Raw genomic sequence first — 25,585 nt, 5'->3', positions numbered from 1 at the left:
GGAGTTGGATGGCGTCATCCTCTGGTGGTCCGACGGTGGGATAGAGCGGCGGCGGTGGAGGCTGACATCGACGGTGGAGTGGTGGGCGTGGTGGCTCAGAGAGAGAGAGAGAGAAAGAGAGCCTGAGACGAGGTTAGAGAAAGAGAGAGAAATCAATGAGGGGGAAGAGAGAGAGATATGAGTGTAATTTGTTAATTAAAATGAGGGCAATACTGTCAAACACTGTTAAATTGGGTAAATATAGGCAATTTTTGACCAAAAATTGGGTAAGTGATCACGACCCCTATACTTAATTAATAAGATCAATTCACATAATAGAATACGTGATGGAACTCCTCACTATGTATTTGTAACTTCTCATCTCACGTATACAGCGTGTGTTTAGTCCTACTGTGGTTGCTAAAAGAAAGCCGATTTTATAATAATTCAGATACCCCATATACAGAGTTTTCACCCAATTGAAAATTGGAAATTGGAATGACCAGGAAAAGACCCTTAGTCGGGTTAGGGTTGCGCATGGGTGGAGTCAACTAATCCAAAGTAGCCAAATATAAAGTCTTTTGCAAAGTCGCAACTAAAGTAATAAAAGCCTTCTTCTCTTCTTCCGTGTCTCTGTTTCTGTTTCTGTGAGTGTTTCCGGGCTCTGTTTCTCGACGACGGCAATGGACAAGTCACAGAAGAAGCAAGTCTACTTGTTCTACTGCGCCGAATGCGAAGACCTTGCTCGCCAGGTCGCTTCTCAGTCAGACCTCATTACTCTCCAGACCATCAAATGGAGGTCCTCTCTCTCTCTCTCTCATGTTTGCTTTGTAAAGCTTTAATCTTTCCCTGGCTTTGTTTCATATAATCGTGAATTGAGATGGGTGCTTGTTATTTCAGCTCTTTTTTTTAAAAAAAAAAGAATAAATGGGTACTTTACTCTCTTTCATGTACTGCATGCAGTGACACAATGAATGGAAACAGATTAAAAAAAAACCAAAAGAGCAAAGCTTTTGATCTTGTGTGAAGCTAAGAGTTTGGGAAATTAAACTTGAAGTTGAAAATGATTGGTGGAGAAGGGTAGTAAGAATTGAATGGTTAAGATTTGAGACTGGAAAAGAGTAATTGAGATCATCATCATTCATTCTAGATTTCTAGTAGTTACTTGAAATTGGACTTGCCCCTTGAGTTTTACTTTAATTTTTGCATTATCCATTGAATATTATAATGATTACAATTACGTCATACAAGAACTTCATATGAAATGAGATGATCTATGTAGCACATACATATATCAGTTGAGTTACAGGAGACTTGAATTTATTATGTGTAAGATAGGTGGGATTTTGATTGTCTGATTGGATCATATTCGTACAGGAACTTTGATGATGGGTTTCCAAACATTTTCATCAACAATGCACAAGAACTTCGAGGCCAACATGTTGCCTTTCTTGCGTCCTTCAGCTCCCAAGGAGTTATCTTTGAGCAGCTATCTGTAATATATGCACTCCCCAAGCTGTTTGTTGCATCCTTCTCTTTAGTATTGCCTTTCTTCCCAACCGGTTCCTTTGAACGAATGGAAGAAGAAGGGGATGTTGCGACTGCATTTACCATGGCGAGAATGTTGTCAAATATTCCCATATCAAAAGGTGGCCCAACCAGTTTAGTCATTTATGACATACACGCTTTACAGGTTTGTTTCATTTTTGGTATTTCTCTTGTTCTGATTGACAGACTTTATAACATTTAATTTGTTTAGTTTTTCAAGATTTTGGGGTGCAAATTCTTTTCTTGAGTTATTTGTGCATGAGGCTGGAGAAGTTTGCATTTGTAGTTACCCATGTACAGATAATATATATATATACCATTCAATCTAGACTAGGGGGTATCATAGTAGTATAACCGAATGCAGTCAATCATCCATACAACCCAATCTCATGAAATTCCAATTTCTGAAAATTCATGTATTAATTCCAGTCTGAGCTTGTAAGAAAAACTTTCAGTTGTATTCTAGGTGTAGAGAACCTCATTTATCATCCCATCTTGCTGTTTCTTTCCCATCTAATCATGAATGAGCTCATGAAACATATTTCAATATTTGTCTCCCACACACTAATTACTCTACAGAGGGCTGAAATTTCAATTTACAGTTACATTTGTCTGAACAAAAGTACTTAGTAATAGGTCAGCAATAATATATGTCTATAGTACAATAACTTATAGGTCAGACTCCAATTTGTACATAAAACTCGCTCTGCTCTTTTGCAGTTGACTTATTTTTGCTATTCTCATATCTTTATCTTTAAATAGCACATAGGATTGAGACTGTAAAATGTTGGGTCTATACTTTGTTTTAATAACTGACTGTAGAAAGTTGCTTGTCATTACACTTTGTTGGGTGTATTTATGTTTTAATTACTTCAGTTTTGTTTTTGTGCAGGAAAGATTTTACTTTGGGGACCATGTTTTGCCTTTGTTTGAGACTGGAATCCCTCTCTTAAAGGAACGGCTCCACCAGCTTCCTGACTCTAATAAGGTGGGGGTGCAGCATCATCTTCCATGTCTCACAGTGTATCATTTCATGTTAGGATATATATATTTTTTTTTTTCAATTTCCATGTCCTGTCTGTATTTCTGTAATTATGATTTCCATTCTAATTATAGTTGCATTCCAGATTGTTGTGGCATTTCCTGACGATGGAGCTTGGAAGCGATTTCACAAGCAGTTGGATCATTTTCCCATGGTTAGTCTGATATTTTGATTAAGAGGGAATTGTGTCTGTTATCTATCCAAATCTCACCTCTTGCAATTGGGTACTGTTTGATGGCAGGTTGTCTGTAATAAGGTTCGTGAAGGTGATAAGAGGATAGTTCGAATCAAGGAGGGAAATCCTGCAGGGTTTCATGTAGTCATTGTTGATGACTTGGTTCAATCTGGAGGCACCTTAATCGAGTGCCAGGTATGACTTACCAACATTTTTCCCTGTTTGGACTTTTCATACTCTTGAGCTTGTTGCTTGAGTATTGCAGATTGTTTATTTCTTTCAAGAGTGTTATTCACCTTCAAAAAGAAAAGATTGCAATTCCTCAGTTAGAATATGACTCTGTTAAAGATATGCTGTAGTTTGTATTCTGGATGTAATAGAGGCTTCTAATGGAAAGGCCTAGATTTTGGACCTCTAATCCAGGATGAGGCAAAGTTTATCCAACTGTTGACTTCCATTACAAGTCTTTGATTCTTTATCTAGAAAGTAGAAAGATTAAAAAAAAAGAATGTGGTATCATTAATTCAAATTTTGTATGAAGTTCCAACCTAATTCTTTTCCTTGCATGCGACTCATTTAATGCCTAGTACTCTTGCATAAATACAAATTCTTTATGGAGTTATGGAAGCAAGACACAACATGATACCGGGATAATTAACATAGTGAATATGAGATAGCAGGGCATTATAATTAACATTATAATCCAATTGCACCCTTATATCTGAGGTTCACTTTATGCAAAATTCCATATCAAGGGAACTGGTTTTTAATTTCATACATTGGACATTATAAAATTACAGGATATACGTTGTGAAGGCCATGTATCAGGTCATGACTCATGTGGTGTGTTACAAAATATAGATGGTTTCTTAAAATCATCAAGACACACTTTCTTTCTTGTAATAGCTTTGCTTTGCTTATTAAAATCACTCTTCAGTTGGAATTTTACAGTCAGGTGACTCGGATCCCATAGCCGTAATTGTTAAGTGTACATCAGAAATCTAAATTCTTGGAGTTAAATTAGGCTTGTTGAAGTTCAAATTTGCCTTAAACTTCCTTCTGTATTGTTCCATTGCGCAGAAAGTTTTGGCAGCTCATGGTGCAGCCAAGGTTAGTGCTTATGTCACCCATGGAGTATTTCCTAAGCGCTCGTGGGAGCGTTTCACTCACAAGAATGGTAAGTACTTGCATGGTATTGTTTATATAACTTGTATTTGAGTTTTCTGTGATTGACCTGAATTGCCATTTGTTTTTATTTTCAGGAGAGGGACTGTTTGCCTACTTTTGGATCACAGATTCCTGCCCACTTACTGTCAAAGCCGTAGAAAATAAAGCACCCTTTGAGATCTTAAGTCTTGCAGGATCCATTGCTGATGCTCTACAATAGACAAAAAAACACAAGTAAGATAATGTGTATCCGATGACAGCAAGATGATATTAGGGAAAGGCCCACAACATAAGAAGGCTATTTCAGATTAAGTTGCCTGGAGTCTGAGAAGGCCATTTAGATTTTATGTTACTAATAACCCGACTGAAATGGGGTTGCTGTCTGAAATTCCCTGTAACTTTAGAACTTAGTCATGTTTGAATACAGAAGGATCTGTTTGATTTTATGAGGATTCACTCGTGTCATAGACGCATGTGATTGTTTCTCAGGATAAAGAAAAGGTGCTGAATTTTAATTAAGTGGTACAGATTTCTCGTCCTAAATCATTTGGGCATGGAGAGCGCTCATACTTGGGGGAGTTGGTATCTTTCCTTCTTTGTTTCTCTTGTTTTTCTTTGGTCTGATAGTATGTTTCTTTTCATTTGCCGAGTTGAAACACCATACTGGATGACAAAGCCTCCCTGCTTCCCAACAGTGAAACTTTGATAGTATCACTCGTTTTCTTGTCCTAGATTCTTTTTGAAGTTGTGACGAACAGAACCATCAGAATTCAGATCGAGAGCGAACATTAGGAGGCTTCGACTTAATCAGTTGATTTGATGGGTTTGGTTCATAACATGATCTGATGAAGGGTTTGCAGACCCAAATTGAGCACACCTAAAGAGGTGGCAGAATGCAACACTTTTACAGAATGGGGAACCATCTGTTGAAAGACTTTTATGTCCTGCCTCGAGGCAATTATATTATTGTGAATTTGTTATGCTAATGCAAGAAATGTGAAGAAACAGGTTCCAGAAGTATTATATTTCCAATTCATCAGCAACATGTAATAGGAACAACTAAGCTGCATATACTGTGCACTTTCATCAAACATAGAAAACACAGGAACAAAAGTAAGCGAGAAAGAGCGTAAACATCTGTACAACTATATATTTATACAATTTTTCTTCAGTACATGACAAGACCAGATACAATATGAACAAGATGATTGTCTCCCTTCTATACAACCTTCTTTTTTTTCTTTTCCTCTTTGAAACAGCCCCCGAAGCCTAATATCCAACAGGGCATTTTACCATATAAACAAGTCATTGTATTTGCAAATGGGATTTAAAAGACCCATAACATAAAATTAAAAAGAAAAAGAAAAGAAACCAAAGGAGAAATTCTGCACAAACGGTTGAGCGAAGCATATGGCTGCAGGGACTTCACAGTTCAGCAATACGCTTCACCTTCACCTTATTCTACTCCCTTGGTTGAATAACAATTTGCACTCTCTACAAATTAACAAAATGCTCTCGGCCGCTTTCCCTTGATACCTTCTCAAGAAATATCAGAAGTATCCGTTACTCAAAAGCGGACGCTAGCCATAATGAGTTATTACATGCCCCATGCCCCATACCTCGATCTCTCTCTCCCTACTTTGTACAGTTAACTGTGCAGAAGTTAGCAGCCCAATCCTTGCTCAGGCAAGTGAGATTACGAATCCATTGCTAATCGTTCTCTGGATTCTCATCCAGATTCCCCTTTGGGCTGTCCAATGAATCACCCAAATAAGAGCCATCTGGCTGCCGTATGCATATGTTCAAATTTCTGGAGAGGAAAGTTTCCTGATGATCCACAAAAACATGGATATCAATTAAACAAAACAGGGAGCTACAAGAGGACTTCAAGACAGAGAAGCTCCTAATGATACTAAACAATTTTACGCAGCAATGCTACAATACCAATCAGGATTTCAAACATGGGGGAAAAAAAAGCCATGGTAAGATCATATTTGACAATTAGGGAACAAAGGTGAATATCATTATCCATAAAACACAGATGACTCAAACATATTACCTCGTCACCAGTCTCTTGGCCCTCCGAGTGGAAGAGGATAGGTCGGCAACGCTTGTCCTCATTCATAAGGCTTGAATTCTGAAAATGAGTCACAAGGGCAGCTTTACCCTGGATACGTGCATAAGCCAGTGAAGCAACCTTTTCACTGTTAAACTTCTCCCACTTCTTGCCATTAAATGCCTGCACCAATTTTTATGGTATAAGTACTTGGTAAAAGTTAGAGATGTTTATCCCTACTTTTCAGTCTGATTCAAGCATTTTTAGATTGCCAATTAAATATCAGTATTAAGTTCTTCCTTTCTTCCTGGAAAATAAACCACACAAAAAACAGATAGACCAGCAGTAAACGAAACGATTGAAATTCTGGAATCAACCTCATAAAAGGCTATAATGTGGGAAGGAGACACCATATTGATGAAGGCATAACCCACATTGCACTTATTCTGCAAAAAAACAAGGGCATCCATCAGTCCTAGATCAGCTAGAGGAAATCATAGAGCACTCACAATCAAACATCAGTGGAAAGAATCACCTTAAAGTCGATTGGCAAGTACAGGAAATCGTATGTACCCCGGTGATTTTCATCTATAGCAGCCAGCAGCATTTTAGAAGTGTACCTGAAAGGAAAAAGATTATATGCAACTTTATAAATGTGCTACTAAAAACCAAAACACAACCAAAAATGTAGGCAAGCAGTGAAATCCTGGGATGACTACAAATTGTTTCTTACTTATTGGGGATGTTTTTGATCATTAAAGTAGTCCTACTGTCTTCCCCGCGGAGAATTTTATCTAAATCAAGTTGATACTGCTTTTTGCTATCTACTTGATTCCCACTATTCTCAACCCGCCGACTCCTACCACGATCAGCAAATAGCTCACTGATGGTTGCTGCAGGTCCAGTGTAAGAACCATTCCCAAGGTACACAGTACTATGCTTTGGCATTGACATCATTCTAAAACTAGGAGAGCCATTTTCACTAATGTTTCCTGGAAGACCAACACCAGCATTCATAGTTGCACGACCACCCATGTTCATCATGTAATTACTATTGTTGCGGCTTAAACCCATGCCCCCAAACATTGGATTCATGAAGGATGTTTCAGGTGATTCGGGGAAGTAGCCAAAATGCCTATCCAGAGGAACACCAGATGGAGCAGATCCCACATGATGGTTATGTGAACTGAGGAAAGAGCTCTGCCGGCTAGTGAATGGAAAACCCTGTCCCTGTCCACCAGATGAAAACGGATGTCCCACAGATGATGTTGGCCAGGCAGAAGACTTGGGCTCGGAATAAGGAGTTGGGCTTCCCCAGAGAAACTGAGGACCTGACAAAGTTCCAATACCTGATGAATTTGAATTTGACTCACCATATGAGATGGGACCTGGACTAGTGCTTAATTTCTGCTCAGGAAAGGAATGAGAATGCTGATAGGCTGCTCCTGGCGTTGAAACGGAGTTACTAAATATCTGACTTGTATGGTTCAACCTTCCTTGGTCTTTACCAATAGGTGCAATCTTTGGGGAGTTAGGAACATGAGTTGGAAGAATTGAAGCTAACCCAGGTAAATTGTTGCTGTCTACAGGACTCAGGCTTCCCAGACCTGGGGACTTACTAAAACCAAGCTGATTATGTTCAATGGGGCTTCCAATTTGTGCCCAGGTACCTGCATAGTATGAAAGCCATTGACTTAGCTTATAGCAGACCATGCATTCCCAGTAAGTGTAATCCAGGAATTCAAGAGGAGATGAACAGAAAAAACTGAGTTATCAGCTCAATACAGAAACAGAGAGATCTACCTGGAGGAGAGTTGGTCATTGGTGAACCCACTTGATGTCGGAAACTCCGAGTTTCATCTTGGTCAAGCTCTTGACTTAGTTGCTGCATCAAGCTAACATAGAAAGTACAAAGAATTCATTTAGGCCAGGTTTAAATGTAAAATCAGCAAGATATCTATATTTACAGGATTCATCAAAAGCAATTTTCTTTTATTGGAATTCAAGAAAGGTTATATAGCATGAAAGTAGCTAAATCCATATGACATATGGAATGGAGGCCAGGAAAACATTGATATAAAGTAAAAGAAACAAAAGATGGATTAAACTAAAGTTCACAAATGCATGTTTTTCAAACTCTCCATGGAATAGAAGCCAGCCTCTACAGAGTCTAGACATAGCACAGCATGTACATGCAACATAGTTCAGTTAAATAAGCTCCCAAAGAACAACAGGGTAAATGATTCCGAAAGGTCAAAAGTAATCAGAAGTGTGACTATTGACATTTTTGTTTATTTCCTTCATTTGGAGATCCTCAACTTAGGTTTGAAGTTGTAACTGCTATTACTCTCGAATCAATGCATTTGTTTATTAAGAGTCCTCACAGGATGGAATTTGTATCTTGACAAGTTGACAACATATTTATTTTCTGCTGATTTATAATTTTTGAAGTCCAGCAAACAGCCATGACTTCACAATATATATAAATATATCCATTGATAAATTAATGTAGCTCCATTAACCAAGCAGGCAACATGACACTTACAAGATCCAATTAGCCTTCGCAACACTGTTTGCTAGATTCTTATAACATTAATAAGATGACAAAAATCCAGATAATGCAAATGACTTGAGCACAAATGTCAAATTGGTTCAAAAACCACAAGTAAAACAGTACTTACTTTCTTCGAGCTCCACCAGGGCGGCTGGGTTCAAGCTTTATGCGTTTCCCAGCTATGTCGCTCCTATTTAGTGCTCTTAAAGCTGCCTCTGCAGCTCTAACGTCATAAAACTCTATGAATTTATGGTGTCTCTTGTGTGGTGTTTCTCGGATCTGCATTTCGATCGAGGAAACATAATCAAGATAGTGAAAAGGTGCACAAGGCACCCAGAGGGAGAGACAAAAAAAAAAAAAAAAATTAACTATAGACTCCTAAAAAATTTACACCTCCTTGACTTCTCCATAAACCCCAAATATCTGTCGAAGGTCATCATTTGACACTGATGCATCCAAATTGAAAACCACAAGAGTTCCTTGGTTGATATCCTTTTCTGAAGGGTTATCCTGAATTTCAGCAAAGAAAAAGATGCATTATGAAGATGTAAATTTAAAAACTAGTAAAAACCAAATTACAATATCGGACAACTTATTGATTTATTCAAACCTTGGGAATTGAAAAATGAATGTCAAGTTTTCTTCGTCTCAAGGGCTTGTTCTGTAATGCACGCATTGCAGTGCGAGCAGATCGGATATCATAGTATGATATCATCACAAATCCCCTATGCTTGCACGCAGTATATAAAGTTCTGATATCTCCATATTGCTGAGAAAAAAGGGAGAGCACCAGAACTCAATAAGCATAAGAGTATCGAAATAAAAGATTAAAAATTGTATACACAACAGTTATACAGAAGAAAGATTAAAAACATCTTAAAAAAGCAATAACAATAACCAATTACAAACTTTCTCGCACACAAATGAGCCGATTCTCAAAAGAGAGAGAACAAAATGAGTGACTCTAGATTCCTAGCAAGTGTGGGAGAATCAGGGATCCAAATAGAAAGCACGAAAAATCAACCAAGCCAGACTCCAAGGTGCACCACCGAAATGAGTTACATATCTACCAGAACATTGTGGTAGGAAAAGAACTTCACAACATCAAGAAGAAAGCTGGCACAGCCTTAAGGGTATAGTACTAAGAATTCATTGCAAAATGGGGTCTCTAACTTTAACAGTATAGTTCTTAAAATTACTAAACCTGGAAGCTACCAATGTCATTCACACAGTAGCAAAAGCAGGTTGCAACAAAGAAAATACTAATCAACTCAAGAAAGGGAGCATGATGAAATCCAATCCCATATTAACCAAGTTAGCACTCCAAAGCACCCCAGGTGAAATGAGTTTTGTAACAAGTTATTGCATAATGTTACCTTGCAATGGTTAAGTCAAAAAGGAGGGAAGGCCATCTCCATGATATAAAAAGTTATATGCTTCTTATTATCTACCACATGGATTTTGATGGATCTATTCACTTGGAAGGCTTGAGGAGTCTTAATTACTAATACGGGAATTTGGAGGACCTACGACATTGAATAAGGCAGCTAGAACTCATTTGATATCGTATCATGAAGGAATCATCTATAACAGTGTGTTCTTAGTTGCAGTTCTCCGCCAAGCAACAGCCCCGACCCACCCGAATACATAGAAAACGAGGACATAAAAGAAACCAAGCCAGGCAAAGAAGCCAAGTCAACCAAAAAGTTAAATGAAATAGCAACGCAGAATACCTCAAATAGAGATCTCAATTCGGAATCCTCAACATTACTATTGATATTTCTAACGAACAAGGTCCTTGAAGGATGCTCCCCATAAGGATGTTCTCCAGCCACAGTTCCCGCTCCATTTGGAAGAGCATAATGACCAATACCATTTGGACTAACCCCATCAGATATGCTTAGCTTTGACAAACCAATACCAAGGCTATCTTGCGATTCAAAATCCAATTCCATTCCGCCACCACTGCCAAAGAGATCATACTCTTCCATCTCCTCCAGATGACTAGGCAGCCGACTTAGATCAAAATCATCTGTTAAGCCAGCTAACAGCTCGTCTTCATCATCAGGAAGTGTAATTCTGAACGAATTTGATTCAGCATTCTCAAGTGGATTTTTAATCTCAATGTCCTGGTCAACTTTAACTAGATTGGGCAAGCTATCATCAACAGACTGACGCAAATGCTCCGAATCGGCAAAATTCACTGCATATTAAGGAAATAGAGTCTCAACTCCCAATAAGCATTCTACAGATACAGATAACCTCTTACATTATAAAAGAACTCAGACGTACACTTTTCATGTGGAAGGACGGGCAATGAGCTGGAAAACAAGCTAGTATCACTTGATGCATGATATGCCTCAGTTGTACGAAGGATTCCCCATGCAGTATTCTCTAATTTTCTAGGAATATTGACCGATGGAATCTTAAAGGCCCCTACAGAACAGTTACAAATGACCCATCAAAAGAAAGATCGTGCATGCGTAAGGACATTTATAGAGCATATGTATGTAGCTGTGTGCCTTGTAAGGCTTCCATCAGTTAAAGAAAAAAGAATAAAACCTTCAGAACGACCCATTTTAATATCTTCTAAATGTTTCTCCATTGAATCACTTTCTGCAAACACAAGGACAGTAAAAGAGAAAGTTCAGCTATCAGAAAACTCTCAAATAGCATGATTGTCTCAGGAAACATGCATATGTAACTACAGAAACATTGTATGCATCGACAAACATAAACAATAGATAAAATCATACAAGAATCAGCAGTATGGTGCAAAGAAATGAAAAGAAAAATACAAGGATGTGATCAATTGATTCATCCAGAGTTCAAGTGCTTGCTTAAAATGTAGTTTGGATGACTAGCAAGGTAAAGGTGGTCTCGAACCCCAATCATGCAGTGCTCTGTACATTTAGAGGTTCATTTATAACTAATTTTAGAACCCCAACAGTCAAAGACAATTATCTAACCTCCAAATAGTTTCCTACTTTTGACTTAGTACACAACTGCTCTCTTCATATAACCAAGATAGCATCAAAACATGCAACACAATTTGCCAGAAGTATCAAAACCGGGTAGGCACATTTGATCTCCCAAGACTAGATAAAGCTGAGCGATTTTCGTCTAATCACAACGTACATAGAAATCCAAAGGGGGCCTACCACACAACACAAGTTTGGTTGGTAATTGATCAGCTAAAACTAAAACCAGCTTGAAGAAACTGGCACAGCCCAACCCAGTAGCTCCACAAAAATCCAACTAGGTAACCAAGTCAACAAAGGCTCTGAACTCAAACTCAATGTTACAGTTCACCTACCTACTTCCAAACCCAAATAAGCCTCAAAAATCAATCAACTTTCCCCACAATAGCAAAACCAATTCCACCAAAACAGAAAGAAAGAAAAAACCCACATGCAGAATCATCCAATCACATGCAAAGACCAAACCTTTGACACAAATAAACCCAATCACACGAAAGCCAAAACAGACCCAGAAATCCAATACTTGAATTACCTCAACAATCATGAAGAAGAAGAAGGAAAGAGTTAAAAAGAGTACCTTAGGGAGTAGAGAGAGAAAGGTAGGAGTCAGAGAGTGAAATTGAAATTCATGACGAAATGGGAATTGTGGACTCAGTGTGTGAGAGTTTCGTAGAAGCAGAGATATTTGTTTCTTCTACTCCTCTACTTCCTCCTCTCTCGCCGAGAAACCAGACACAAAATGTAAGAAAATTTCCCAACAAAAAAAAAATGGAAGGGAAGGGAAGGCCAATAAAATTAAAATATTATAACAATAATGAAATAAAAATGAAGAGGGGGCAAATGATTGGAGGCAAGGACCAGTAGCAGAAATATACGAAAATAAAGGCCAAAAAAGAATTATTATTTATTATTTAATTCTCAGACTCAGGCACCATAAACAGAGAGCTTTAATCCTCCTATTCAAAAAAAAAAAACAGAGAGCTTAATTTTGTTTCTCTCTCCTCCAAACTAGAAATTCGGCTGGATTTGAATCGCATTTGGCGTCCGTTGACACGAACCCAAAACTAATATGACGCACTCGGATAATTTGAATCTCATTGCTTTCTTTCTTTTCTCTGCTACGTGGCGGGTGGTGAGTGGCGGGGAAGGTTTGATGGGGCCGAGGGGATGGGGGATTTGTCTGGTGGTTGTTCCAGGGGATTATTATTGCGATACTTTATTGTGGTGGGGTTTGCCGACGTGTTGGTGCAATCGGCCGGAGAGTTGGGTTCCACTGTTTTTGTACGTGGGGATGTAGAAGTCCCAAGGAATAACCGGAGCAAATAGGTTCGTGCCGCGTGGCTGTAATTATGGGTCGAGTTTGACCGGACCCGCAAGGATAAGGATTTGTGGCCCAAACCCACTCAGACTTTCGGACTGGACTTTGGAGTTAGGTTTTTCTTACTTTTACACTTCAGAATGCAAGTGTTTTAGGCCTTTTATTTTTTCTCTTATCTTGATTTTTTTTTTTGTTACAAAAAGTTTAGGTAAGAGGGAGGCTTCCCTACACTACCAGGGTCAGGGCAAACTTACGACCTCAACCCAACAGGACTTAACTAGTCAGTGTCCCAGCTACCATTAGTATGGAATTATGCAGGACATTTTCTAGATTGCCCACCAAATGAAATATTGTTGGTAGCGGGGATCGAACTTATGTGAGTTTACACCTCAAGTCCGCCCTTACCAACTGAACCAACTCTCAATTGCCTTGATTTACTCGGTAATCGAGTAAGGAAAAAATGTAAAGTGATTAATAATTTTTTTCACGTAAGATTTAGATTAAAGGCTTACTCAATTAGAGTAGGTGAACACCATTTTCTTAGAGCGGTGATTGTAAACGAGAATTTTGGAGCATAACCTTGGAGATTAACTTCATATCTGTAATGGGCCTGACCTGATGCAACCAAGTTGGAAATGTTGAAAATTGATTTTAAAATCAGCCCAATTAATTGAAGCCCAGTTTAGTAGATCCTTTCATGAAAACCCCCATTAGCTAAATAAAAAATCATTTTTGTCAATTGGAACGTGTTGACAAATCCAATAACATGTTTTGGCATATCTAATTCAACACATGAAAAACGAGCTTAGCTGAAGCGTATAATATTAATATATACAAGTATTTAATCAGCGCTGGTTAAGCTGTCAAATAATGTTGCTTAATTGGGCCCTCAAGTTGTTCACACTTTGCTCTGTCACCCTCTTAAAAGCACGAAACCCAGCCACTTGACATCACTGGACCCTCAATTCCATCGGCTCCCGCAGATTCTAATGTCCAAACAACGAAAAAAGTATCTAATTCATCGTGACAATGAGCATGTAAGGACTAAAGAGCTAGGCTTCATTAGTCAAACACTAACACGAGATAGGAATAAGCTACTCATGATCTTATTTTGTTTGACATAAAACACGTACTGCTATGTGAAATTGCTCATCTAAATCATTACAGTAGATGAAAAATCTTCACCGAACCATCACTCTTATCAGAACGTCGTTGACATTCCGAGGATCGGACTCCGAAGAGAGAGAGGACATGAGGTAATGGGTTGGCATGGTTTGCCCAAAAACGAACACTTGGGGGTGAGAGACGAGGCATAAGTGGGGGTAGCAAGGCCTAGCCACGAAATAAGCGCGTGGCCATTTCTGGGCTTTGAGTTGGCATCACCAAACACTGGGATTCAATTTGAGTCATTCAAATTCTGTTTGGTACTAGCTACTCGTACCCCTCCCCCCACCAGATCAAATCACCTCTCTATAGCTCCAGCAATCATGCGACCGACAGAGGCGGGGGCCCGCACCAGATCAGCATATCTCCACACTGTGGGGATGGGGCCCACGCACCTTTTTTCCTACGGTCGGTAGTAGCCTGATCAAAGGAAAGCTCACGTGGCCACGTGGGGTGGGTGATGAGGAGGATGCGTAATACGGATACGCAATACGTATACACGTATTTCTGTGCGTATAGGATTCGGGGGTAAAATAGTTGAATACCAGGGGCTGGCATGGCCCCCCCCCCGTTTTGACTTTGGAGGACACGTGGAGCACGTGAGGAGGATGACCTCAGTCACACGCAAGCATTTAGGGTTAGGGTTGCTTTGTCTGCGTGCAACGTTTGCATGGGTTGGCAGGTCGTCGTCTTCCTCCCGCTCCCCCCCCCCCCCCCCCCCCCCCTCCCCCATTAAAATTTATAACAGCTATGTGGTAGATACCAGTCATGTCATGTAAATATATATTGGGTGCCATCATATTCATTGTACATGTTCCAAGTGCATATTATATATACGTTTCTTCATCTTTTTGGCCAGGGAAAGCTTGGTTGCAAGTAGGTTTTTCAAGTGGCTGGTGATTATTGGTTTTTCTTCTTTCTTCCTTTCTATCAAGATAAAAGTTAACGATCAAAGGGAGGAGCACTTGAGATGGAACCATTGCCTTTAGGTGCTTTTACACTAGCTATAGTGTGTGGTAATGGGTTTTGCTTTATGTTGAGGTCTGGCCGGTGAGTGTTTAATTATACACATGCCACATCCTCGAGAGTTTTGTGGACCTTGTTAAGCACAAGATAAAAAGGCATCTCTCACGTACTTGATTCATGCACTATCACCATTTTCTAGCTAGCTAAGACTATATATCATAATTGTTGGTGGCCATTTGGAAATATCTCGTAGTGGGATGAAAGAGTATTCATACAACAAATTGTTCTACTTAATTAGCCGATTGTTATATTTTCATCCCTATTGCCTAGTTCATCGAATATCTTACATCTTTGACGCCTCCTTCTTATTATTTTTTCTCGGACATCTAAATACCTGATAATTTAATTGTTCGACAAATGTTTGAATTAACGATGGCTGTCCAACAATTATTTTTAATGATACCTAAATATAGTCCAGTTCAAGCGACATGTGACACAATAACTTTGAAAGTAATGTTGAGTCTTTAGTTAAAATATGTAACAATGCCATGAACCTCTCTATCAACCAAAGTAAATCTTTTCAACTTATCCCAAACTTGATAGGAATGGAAGTGCATACTATTATTGAAACGCATTATCTATGAAAGTGTGAGATCTTGAGAGATATCCACATAAACAAACTCTTCTCACCTCGTGATACGGTAGCTATGAATGTTCCCAATTCCCTACCATGCGTGTATACTAGATAATGCACAATCATGTACTATTCTTTCTACGTAGATACGACACTTTACAAGCCTATCAAGTAATTAATCAGAAGCTTTCCAGCTTTATCAAACGAATAAATTACCAAAATGATTGAATGAAAACGACCACTTCATTAAAATCGGTGGGGGAAGACTTCAACCTCCTTTGTATATTGTTCATGCGTGATTGTGAAAGCAAGATCGAGTAGGACCAAATCTATTTTGTTAATCTGTGGATCCTTTTAACTTTTGTAGCAAATCATCTTTCTTAAATCAGTGTCATGTGGAGAATTCACGGCAAGCTATTAGAGAAAAGCAATTTACACTTTTATAATCTCCTATTACTTTGTATTCTAATGCTTCTTTCAGCTACATATATATATATATGTTGTCTTCTATTATGTGAACCACAAGGAAATAAAACTAGGGCAATGGCAACCGACTTTTAGGAAATATATATATGATTCTACTATTTGATAGAGACCACCAAACATCCATGAGAAAAAGTAAGGGCAGGAGATAAGAAAACTGAGACAAAATACTTTTCTTTTGCTTTGGGAGATTTAAAAGAAGATAAATGTTGTGTTTTATTAGTTAATATGATTAATGGATGCTTACATGTCCCACATTTAGTAAAGAAGATTGATGCTATTGCCCCTCCCAACTTTTGTGGTCGGCCTCCACGTACGCCCACTTCAATATGATGATTTGAACGTTGAAGTGATCAAAGATTCAAGAATTTAAGCTATTCTGTGGCAAGCTAATTGGAGCCAATAATATGATACTTTTGTCCTTTGTTCTATAATAGCTTCAATCTTTCTCGTTCGGTTCCTATATGCTTTATAATTCAAACTTTGCAAATCAATCACAATTTAAGGGCTTAATTGGGTAATATATATGATCGAATATCTCTTATTTAATATGAAACTTATGTTCGGCTCTAATTTTGGGGGGTTCTCTCTAGCTAGGTTGGATGAAACGTCTGTGTTGGAAGGTATGGTGCTTGCTTTCAAGTACGTAAAGGACCTATGATATACACAGTATCAGGGTTTTCAGTATAAGGCTGATTATAAGTTACACATATATTGCAAGTGGATGTGGTATTGTTTATATATACCACCTAAATACACATATGCACTTTGCCAGAAAAAGAAACAGACCATTACGTGTTTAAAGACCGTTTTGCAGTGTGGTTGTCTAATTATCAAAACAACTCCATATGTTTTTGCTTTCAGGTCTGAGATCCATAAAATTACAATCGGTTCTCAACTATAAATATATACATATATATGTGTGTGTGTGTTGAGTTAACTAAGTAACTGATACACGTATCGTGATTAAATAAATAATAATTTTCAAACATATGATATATGATATTTGAGTTCTCTTATATTGCTCTTCCATGCTACACAAACAACTATAGCATAGGATACAAGATTTGTCGGTGCCAAAGTTGATAATTAGGGAAAATACATGGGATGCATATAGATATATGTGCTATTATATATAAATATGTTTCTGGTAAACTAATAATTTAGGCTGGGGGTCCTATAACCATATTAAATATAAGTTGTACAAGCGACCATCCAAAAACTGGCACATGGAATTAAAATTCATGTCAAGTAGCTAATTGATGCGGACTATTATAAATTCATCAAATTAGTGTGGTCATCAACGAAAATTTCCTAATCAGTAAGTTTAATGCATTAGATATTTCTTGGACCGTGTCTCTTGAAATGACAAGTCTCATTTCGGTCATGTTTCTTACACTAATGTGTGATGTACGTATGACTGAATAACGTAATGAAGTGATAATTTGGGATTGTAATTGCACGCACAATCATGTTTTCATTCTTTAAAAAATGTAATGAAAATCAATATTGAGATCCAATCCCATCCTCCCACTTATTTCATGATAATGTTTTCATGAATAAAATCGACACTAATTTTATTTACGTACAACAACACCACCAATAATTGATACGTTGCAAAAGATTAATTTTTTTTTTTGGGAGAGATTAATTAGAATCGCAAAAGAAGAATCTGCTATTCTGGCACCACACGAGTAATCCGAAACCACCCTTACAGTTCCTCGTAATTAATTATACTGCCCTTTTCCCCTTATCCGTATCTATACGCTTTGTGTCTGGAAATAAATACGATTACGAAAGCACACCACACCATCCATTTTAGCTTTCCTCTCCCTAGATTTATTCCGCTCTATAGTCTGTCGGTGTAAAAATCAGATCTTGCAGCGTACATACAAACTCGGTTGCTTCTTCTTCTTCTTCTTCTTGTGGTTCTTGGGAAACCCAAGTCAAGTTGGGAAGAGGGTGTGGTTTAAGTTGTGGGTTTCGGGTCTGTGTTGCGAAATGTTTAAGCTTTATGCGCTGGATGCTAATTTATGGTGGTAGTTGGTGGGTGGTCTAATTATTGTTCAGTGATTGGGATTTTGGGGTTGGAGTTGGAATTGGAGGTCTTCAAGTGCATGAGGGATTTGGTTTTCTGGGTTCTATGCTGCTGGGTCAGGGATTTGGGTTTGAGAATAAGGTGGGATTCTGGGCTTTTGATCAGGAGCAGAGGTAGGTGGGGCAAATGTGGCTGAGTGTTTGTGACGAGTGACTACTGGGTTTGGTTTTGCTGTGCTTGATCTCAACTGGGTGAGACGTTTTTGGCTCAGTTTTTCGAGATTTTGAGCTCTGGTTTTGGCACAATAATGCAGCAGGATCACAGCAAGAAGGTGAGTTCTTTTTTTATTTGGTTGCTTTTGATTGTCTCTTGATTTAGTATGTGATCCCAGTGCTGGTGATTGTTGGCGGTAGTTTTCGGTTTCTATGTGTTCTTTCTAATCATGTTTTGATCATTGGAACGTGTCATGATTCATTTTATGTGTGAAATTTGCATAATTGGATTTGTAGGTGTTTGTTTTCCTGGTAAAGTTTTGATTTTTCGGATCATTGAGGATTGAAACGGTAGATCATTGAGTTTTGATTTTTCTGAACTCTTTTCTTTGCTGATCAAGTGATGCATCTTCTGATTTTTAAGAATTTGTAAGTGCTATTAGATTTCAACTCCCCATCCCTTTTGATTAGGCTAAAAAAAAAAGGGTGCTGTTGGCTTTGAGAGATGAATGTAACAGTCATAATGGATAACGGTTTCCATTCTTATTCTGGAATGGTTGTTATTCCTGGAATTTAATGCTTATGCTTTTCTTTCCAGCTTATTATATGCCAATTACATTGATCCCTCTTCTCTCTCTGTTGTTTGACTAGATTCGTGTCTACTAAAGTGACATTTCTCTCCTGTCTTGATTTTCTCCCTCATTTTATTTGACATTGATTTTAGTTTTCGTTTTGGCTGTCTTTTAGTTTGTTCAACAAAGAATGAATGAGTTGGTATTGGTATCCTCAATTCCAAAACTGCAATTAGTTATAGGAATTTGACGTTTTTGTTCATCTTTTACCCTTTTCGTTTTCATTCTATTTCTATCTGTTTAAAGTTGACTTCAAGGACTTTTGAAAATTATCTTTGAAAGTCTCTGATTAATAACATGAATTGTGGTTTTTCGGAAGGGATAGTAATGCATGGTCAAACTAGCAAATTAGGATTTTAGTATATATATGGATTGTATTGATTGCATGCTATCTTAGGATATATAAATTGTATTATTGTTTGTGCATCAGTTAATACTGTATACTGATCTGGGATTCAATGCTACAGAATTCAACAGAGATGGAGTTCTTCTCTGATTATGGTGATGCCAATCGATACAAAATTCAGGAAGTTATTGGAAAAGGAAGCTATGGTGTTGTTTGCTCAGCAATAGACACTCATACACATGAAAAAGTGGCAATAAAAAAAATACATGATATATTTGAACATATATCTGATGCTGCTCGTATTCTTCGCGAAATAAAGCTTCTCAGGCTTCTACGACATCCTGACATTGTGGAAATTAAACACATTATGCTGCCACCTTCTAGAAGAGACTTTAAAGACATATATGTTGTTTTTGAGCTCATGGAATCAGATCTTCATCAAGTTATCAAAGCTAATGATGATCTGACACGAGAGCACTATCAGTTCTTTCTTTATCAACTGCTTCGTGCACTGAAGTATATTCACACTGGTAATTGTTGCTCGCTAATTTTTTTGCGGTTTCAACTGGATAGGTTTTGTGCTCTTTGTGTTTCTAGTGGTTGATTGACTCTCTGCTGCATTTAGCTTTTCTTTTTTTATTGTTGTTGTACCTTGTGTTTGAAAATCTCTCTTCTATCTTCCCTTGGCCTCTCATTTGTCTTGATGTCTTCCTTTTCTAGCCTCTCGCATTTTTTATTTTTATGGGATGTCATTGATTTTGGGGCATGACTAATACTTAGCTACTTGCTGCAGCAAATGTCTACCATCGTGATCTGAAACCAAAGAACATATTGGCAAATGCAAATTGCAAGCTAAAAATTTGTGATTTTGGGTTAGCGAGAGTTGCATTCAATGATACACCTACAACAATATTTTGGACGGTATTTAATTTGTGATGTTAGTTAGTCTATTTTTTTTATAGAGCAATGTTTATATAGCATTTGGTCAGATTTTGTAACATCTTATTTATATGCTAATACTTCTTCACCTTTAATGGGGCATCTACAGGACTATGTTGCAACTAGATGGTATAGAGCTCCAGAGCTTTGCGGATCATTTTTCTCTAAGGTAGAACTGCACACACACTTTCGTACTTTTTAGCTTCAGCATGGCATGGGTTTATGAGTAGGTTGATTTAAATCTAGTAACCAGGTGTATCTTTGCTATCATCATATTCCTTTTCCCATGGTTGTATTTTAGCTTGTATTTCCTATGGTAATGACATGCTGATATGGTGATAATATCCTCTTCTTTTAAAGAAAGATGACCGAGTCTTTTATTTCCCCTCATATTGAGATGGAAGAGTGAATAAGGAAATCAATACATTGTTATTGCACTTTTAAATTTACTTTCTAGTATGATCTAAATCTTGCGTAGTTGTGAGGTATCTTTTCTTTCCTACTTCTTAATTTCTGAAAACATATGAATGCAGTATACACCTGCAATTGATATATGGAGTATAGGCTGCATCTTTGCTGAAGTATTAACTGGAAAGCCCCTCTTTCCTGGAAAGAATGTTGTTTAAGCCTCTTCTTTTAAAGAAAGATGACTGAGTCTTTTATTTCCCATCATATTTAGATGGAAGAGTGAATAAGGAAATCAATACATTGTTATTGCGCTTTTAAATTTACTTTCTAGTATGATCTAAATCTTGAGTAGTTGTGAGGTATCTTTTCTTTCCTACTTCTTAATTTCTGAAAACATATGAATGCAGTATACACCTGCAATTGATATATGGAGTATAGGCTGCATCTTTGCTGAAGTATTAACTGGAAAGCCCCTCTTTCCTGGAAAGAATGTTGTTCACCAGCTGGATTTGATGACTGATCTGCTTGGAACACCCTCATTGGATACCATATCTCGGGTATAGAAAACTTCACTTTTCTGATACTATGCTTTCTATCGCTCCTTTTTGTTTTTCTTTACAATTTTATCCTCTAGATATGCTTGTAATAAGAGCAATCTACTTTAATGTCCAGGTTCGAAACGATAAGGCAAGGAGATACCTAACAAGTATGAGAAAAAAGCAACCTGTGTCGTTTGCACAGAAATTTCCAAATGCTGATCCTTTAGCACTACGACTTTTGCAAAGATTGCTTGCCTTCGATCCTAAGGACCGACCAACTGCCGAAGAGGTTGGTCATATTATATCCATCATTCTTGTGTTTTCTCCTATGTGCATGTCTGTGCTATTTGCTGGCAAATCATGTGTGATTAATCTAGTTGGTACTTTTATGTAGATACTTTGATCATCAATGTGTTAATTTGGTATTTTGTTCTTTTACCAGGCACTGGCTGATCCTTATTTTAAGGGACTCTCAAAAATAGAGAGGGAGCCTTCATGCCAGCCAATTACGAAGATGGAGTTTGAATTTGAGAGGCGAAGGGTCACAAAGGAGGATATACGGGAGCTAATTTTTCGGGAAATATTGGAGTACCATCCTCAATTGCTTAAAGACTACATAAATGGAACCGAAAGGACTAATTTTCTCTATCCAAGGTTCAAGCAGCCATAGTTATCTTCAATAAAAACATTGTGGTACAGATTGATCAAGTCCTTTTTTCCTACGTCATTCCTGATTTTGTGTTTATTTGTATGCAGTGCTGTTGATCAATTCCGGAAGCAGTTTGCACATCTTGAGGAAAATAGTGGTAAAAGTGCCCCAGTTATTCCACTTGAACGAAAGCATGCATCTCTTCCTAGGTAAAATATCATCCTTTGGGTTTATGTCTTCAAATGTTAACAAGCTTCTAACCGAGTTATGTATGTCAAGTACTGATACATAGTAACCATGGTGATAGTACAAGGCTGGCCTATAATTAGCTAAGTTAAGTTTTTTTGTGAGGGCTCCATCACAGGATATCCTATTACTGTCCCATTTTCAGAGACATCTCCTTATTAGGTAGTGTGAGGGTTCACTAATTAGCCTAATAAGTCTGTCCTTCTAGCCTTTTTTGCAATTCTAGGATGTCTTCAGCTCTGAAATAGCTGCATGTTTGATTTATATTAGACTGTTGAGGGCTATAATGACAAGTCACAATTCATTATATGTTGACAGGTCTACAATTGTACATTCAAATACGGTTCCCCCTAAGGAACAACAAAATTATGCATACTTGAAAGATCAGAAACACGCTGAGGAAGCATACAAGAATTCAAGGGATACAGAAGGAATACATGTAAATCTATCACGAACCATGCAAGCACCACAAAGAATTCCCTTAGGTACTCAATAACTTTCTTTAAGAATCTGTAGCTGTTCCATTTACTTGTGCTTCGATGTAGTTTTTAACTGGATTTGGTTTTACTTATCCAGCTAAACCCGGTAGAGTTGTTGGGCCTGTTGTACCATATGAGAATGGAAATATCGTCAAAGATGCTTATGACCGAAGGACGCTTATTAGAAGTACAGTACTGCCCCCTCAGGCTGTTCCTCCATCTTATTGTTATCGGAAACCCAGTGGTGGAAGTCAAGAAAGGTCTGCAGTGGAAGTGAATAGAGACTTTTCCTCGCAATCCAAGCAAGCTGCACAGTGTGGCATGGCAACAAAAGTAGCACCGGATGTAGCAATCAACATTGACACAAACCCATTTTTTATGACACGGGTGGGAGTCAACAAGGTGGAACATGATGACCGAATTGCTATTGACACAAACTTCTTGCAGTCAAAGGTTCCATATGGTGGGATTGGTTCTGCTGCTGCCACTGCAGCTGCCCACCGCAAGGTTGGAACTGTTCAGTTTGGCATGTCAAGGATGTACTAGGGAAGCATTTAGACACAGTTGGGTGATCAATCGTAGAAATGTTTCCCTAATGAAGCAGTAGTTCATGCAGAGGAAGAAGATGGAGCCAGTCGTGTAGGAAACGGGATGGATAAGCACTCGAAGGGAGAGGTCGAAAGCAGGTGATGGAGTGCTTTACTTTAAAAGAGCCGGCTTTCTTTTGTTGTGTTGGATACAAGTACATTTATGTTGCGACAAGAGACTATGTCAGTGAAATTATACATTCAAATTCAAAAATGAAACACTCTGCCCGTACGTGAAATATAACTACGTGCAAAACTGTACCTCAGTCTGCAACAATGTCATAAAAGTGGGCTCTATATCCATGAGGCTTATCATTGTGTAGAACGAGGTGTATTGAAGGAAAAAGAGCTTAAATCCCACTCCTGTTGTCCTGTGAAGGAAGTAAATGGATCAGTTATGAGGAGTTAATTTTTGTGGGGATCAGAAATGATATGTTTCTTTCATCATTCATCATATCCATCCTCTTTCTTCGACTTCGCACAAAAGTTAGTTAGCCTCTTATTCTTACTTGTACAAGCCGATCTAATCTTCCGCTGCCGACGGAACCCCAACGTACGTGATTTGACATATAACTGGATTTGAACCTTAAACATAATGGAAACAGAAGTGTCAAGACTCGTCTCAAGACACATAACAGAAGTGATAAGACTCAAAGCAGTGTAGGCAAGGCATTATGGGTGCCTCTGCTGTTCTGTGAATAAAGTTTTAGGGAAGATAATCTCAATATCTTGTTTTGGTGTTCCTCTTTGTTCCCTCGTAGGAAACTCAACTCCTAGGTTGTTTGTTGGAAGATACATGCATGGAATGGAAATGAATGCTATAGGGTACAGGTGGATCTCATCTCAGAGACCCATGCTTCTTGGATCAAGTAAAATTAGTTATTTAAATTCCCGCAAAAATATATTTCTTTGAATTTATTTAAATACAAAAGGGTTAATTACAAACTCGTACACTATCCTGGTAGAGTATGACCAAGGGCAGCTAATTTATCGCCTGACATAAGATTTTTTGATGATTTTTGTTATTGCAAGAGATCATTGTTGCAGGACTTTTCGATAGTTTATTGAGATAAAATGTAATGGAATTCTTTCCTGATTGGTCAAACGGCCTGACACAAGATATTCTCCTAAATCATACTAACCAAGGGTTAATAAGAATCATTATGTTCATAATTTGCTCACATTGGTTAGAAGTCCTTTTGAGATTGGCTTTCTGACAAAATGACCACTTAATTGATCAGGCGATCTGACACAATATATTCTCCTAAATCATACCAATCGAGGATTAATAGGAACCACCACGCCCACAGTTTGCTCCCATGTAGTTCAAAGTCTGAACAGTCTCACAATATCTATTTAGCCATTTGCTAAACGGCTAAACCCTACCAAACCCGAGTCCCAAGGCAGATTTTACGGATTTTAGGGCACCGAATAGCAAGAAGTATAAAAAACATCCCATCATGTTAACTGTTGGGAGATGCCCGGAGCACTAAGCCAAGTTGAAAGAAACACCAGGGATGGACATGTATATGTACAGTTGGTGATGGAGGAAAGGTGGGAAGTAAGTGAGTTGGAGCGATGGGCATCCAGCAATAGTTTTCCCTGACTGTCGCACACAAGAATTAACAACACTTCGCTGATGCACATTACAGCAGCTGCAGCAAGCATGTCCATGATGCCAAAATCCACTTCGATAGATAGATAGAAATATCACTTCTCTCTTGTGATTATAATTATTAAGGGGGGAATGGGTGCACATAGTTCCATGCCATATCATTATTCATTACTCCCCAACTTTGCTGTACATATGGACCCTCTTTGCACGTATGCCTTGTCCCAATAACCACCCATCATAAGGGTCCCTTCTCCACACCACATGCATCCCTCTTCTCCTCTTCCCTTCTTAACACACTCATTTGATCCTCATTTACTCTTTGATATGCAATATCTCTTGATGATTTTCCTTTCATGCATGGTTGTTCCTTTTTAATTCTCTTTAAGCTTTGTTTATTCAGAGAGAGACGGGGATAAAATGTTCAACAAAATGCCTATATTATAATATGATATTGTATAACAATCTGATATTTAACTACAAAAATTATTAAACTAGTTGTCGTTATCTACTACTTAATCGTTGTTTGTTTTTTCTAAGTAAAGCCAAGACTCTATTGTGACGAAGATAAGTTGTCATGAGAAGGGGCAATTGGTCTAATCTAGCATTAATAATGTTTTGGTTTTGGTGTTTCACATCACGATCGAAGATGAGAGATGTATGTAGGTTTTCGAAAAATGATTTTTGGCCTACTTGGTTTAAATTATATGAAAATGATGATTCTTGCTCTGCTACTTGGGGAATCTGTTTTACCGCAGTCCGCCATGGTTTTCTCTACATGAAAAATTGAAAATTGATCCCAGACATCAATGCTGCCAATTTGGTGCGAAT

At 38.1% G+C, this 25,585-nt stretch overlaps 3 protein-coding genes across 4 annotated transcripts; 2 read left to right on the top strand and 1 right to left on the bottom strand.

The window, feature by feature from the left end:
* Positions 1–466: 466 nt before the first annotated feature.
* On the top strand, positions 467–4,384 carry LOC133725694 (ribose-phosphate pyrophosphokinase 4). The gene is made up of 7 exons (XM_062153045.1): positions 467–778; positions 1,357–1,672; positions 2,420–2,515; positions 2,655–2,723; positions 2,811–2,939; positions 3,825–3,921; positions 4,007–4,384. The coding sequence occupies exons 1-7, from the start codon at positions 663–665 to the stop codon at positions 4,129–4,131; spliced, it is 948 nt and encodes a 315-aa protein (XP_062009029.1). The 5' UTR covers positions 467–662; the 3' UTR covers positions 4,132–4,384.
* A 652-nt stretch (positions 4,385–5,036) lies between these two features.
* On the bottom strand, positions 5,037–12,517 carry LOC133725693 (protein MEI2-like 2). Of its 2 annotated transcripts, none has more exons than XM_062153043.1 (13): positions 12,080–12,517; positions 11,084–11,137; positions 10,814–10,957; positions 10,255–10,724; positions 9,132–9,290; positions 8,915–9,031; positions 8,649–8,800; positions 7,771–7,862; positions 6,701–7,637; positions 6,503–6,587; positions 6,345–6,413; positions 5,971–6,150; positions 5,037–5,738 (listed from the first exon to the last, which is right to left on the bottom strand). In XM_062153043.1, the coding sequence occupies exons 2-13, from the start codon at positions 11,124–11,126 to the stop codon at positions 5,622–5,624; spliced, it is 2,565 nt and encodes an 854-aa protein (XP_062009027.1). In that variant the 5' UTR covers positions 11,127–11,137; positions 12,080–12,517; the 3' UTR covers positions 5,037–5,621. The 2 variants fall into 2 exon arrangements, with proteins under 2 accessions (XP_062009027.1, XP_062009028.1); XM_062153044.1 differs by lacking the exon at positions 12,080–12,517 and adding an exon at positions 11,491–12,038.
* A 5,367-nt stretch (positions 12,518–17,884) lies between these two features.
* LOC133725691 (mitogen-activated protein kinase 20) lies at positions 17,885–23,589 on the top strand. Its single transcript, XM_062153042.1, has 10 exons — positions 17,885–18,436; positions 19,417–19,825; positions 20,089–20,216; positions 20,344–20,403; positions 21,050–21,199; positions 21,315–21,470; positions 21,624–21,835; positions 21,938–22,039; positions 22,395–22,561; positions 22,653–23,589. The coding sequence occupies exons 1-10, from the start codon at positions 18,413–18,415 to the stop codon at positions 23,099–23,101; spliced, it is 1,857 nt and encodes a 618-aa protein (XP_062009026.1). The 5' UTR covers positions 17,885–18,412; the 3' UTR covers positions 23,102–23,589.
* Positions 23,590–25,585: the final 1,996 nt, after the last annotated feature.

The sequence above is a fragment of the Rosa rugosa genome, chromosome 1 (genome assembly GCF_958449725.1).
Source record: "Rosa rugosa chromosome 1, drRosRugo1.1, whole genome shotgun sequence".
Taxonomy (NCBI): domain Eukaryota; kingdom Viridiplantae; phylum Streptophyta; class Magnoliopsida; order Rosales; family Rosaceae; genus Rosa; species Rosa rugosa.
This window is presented reverse-complemented; position numbering and strand designations above follow the sequence as displayed.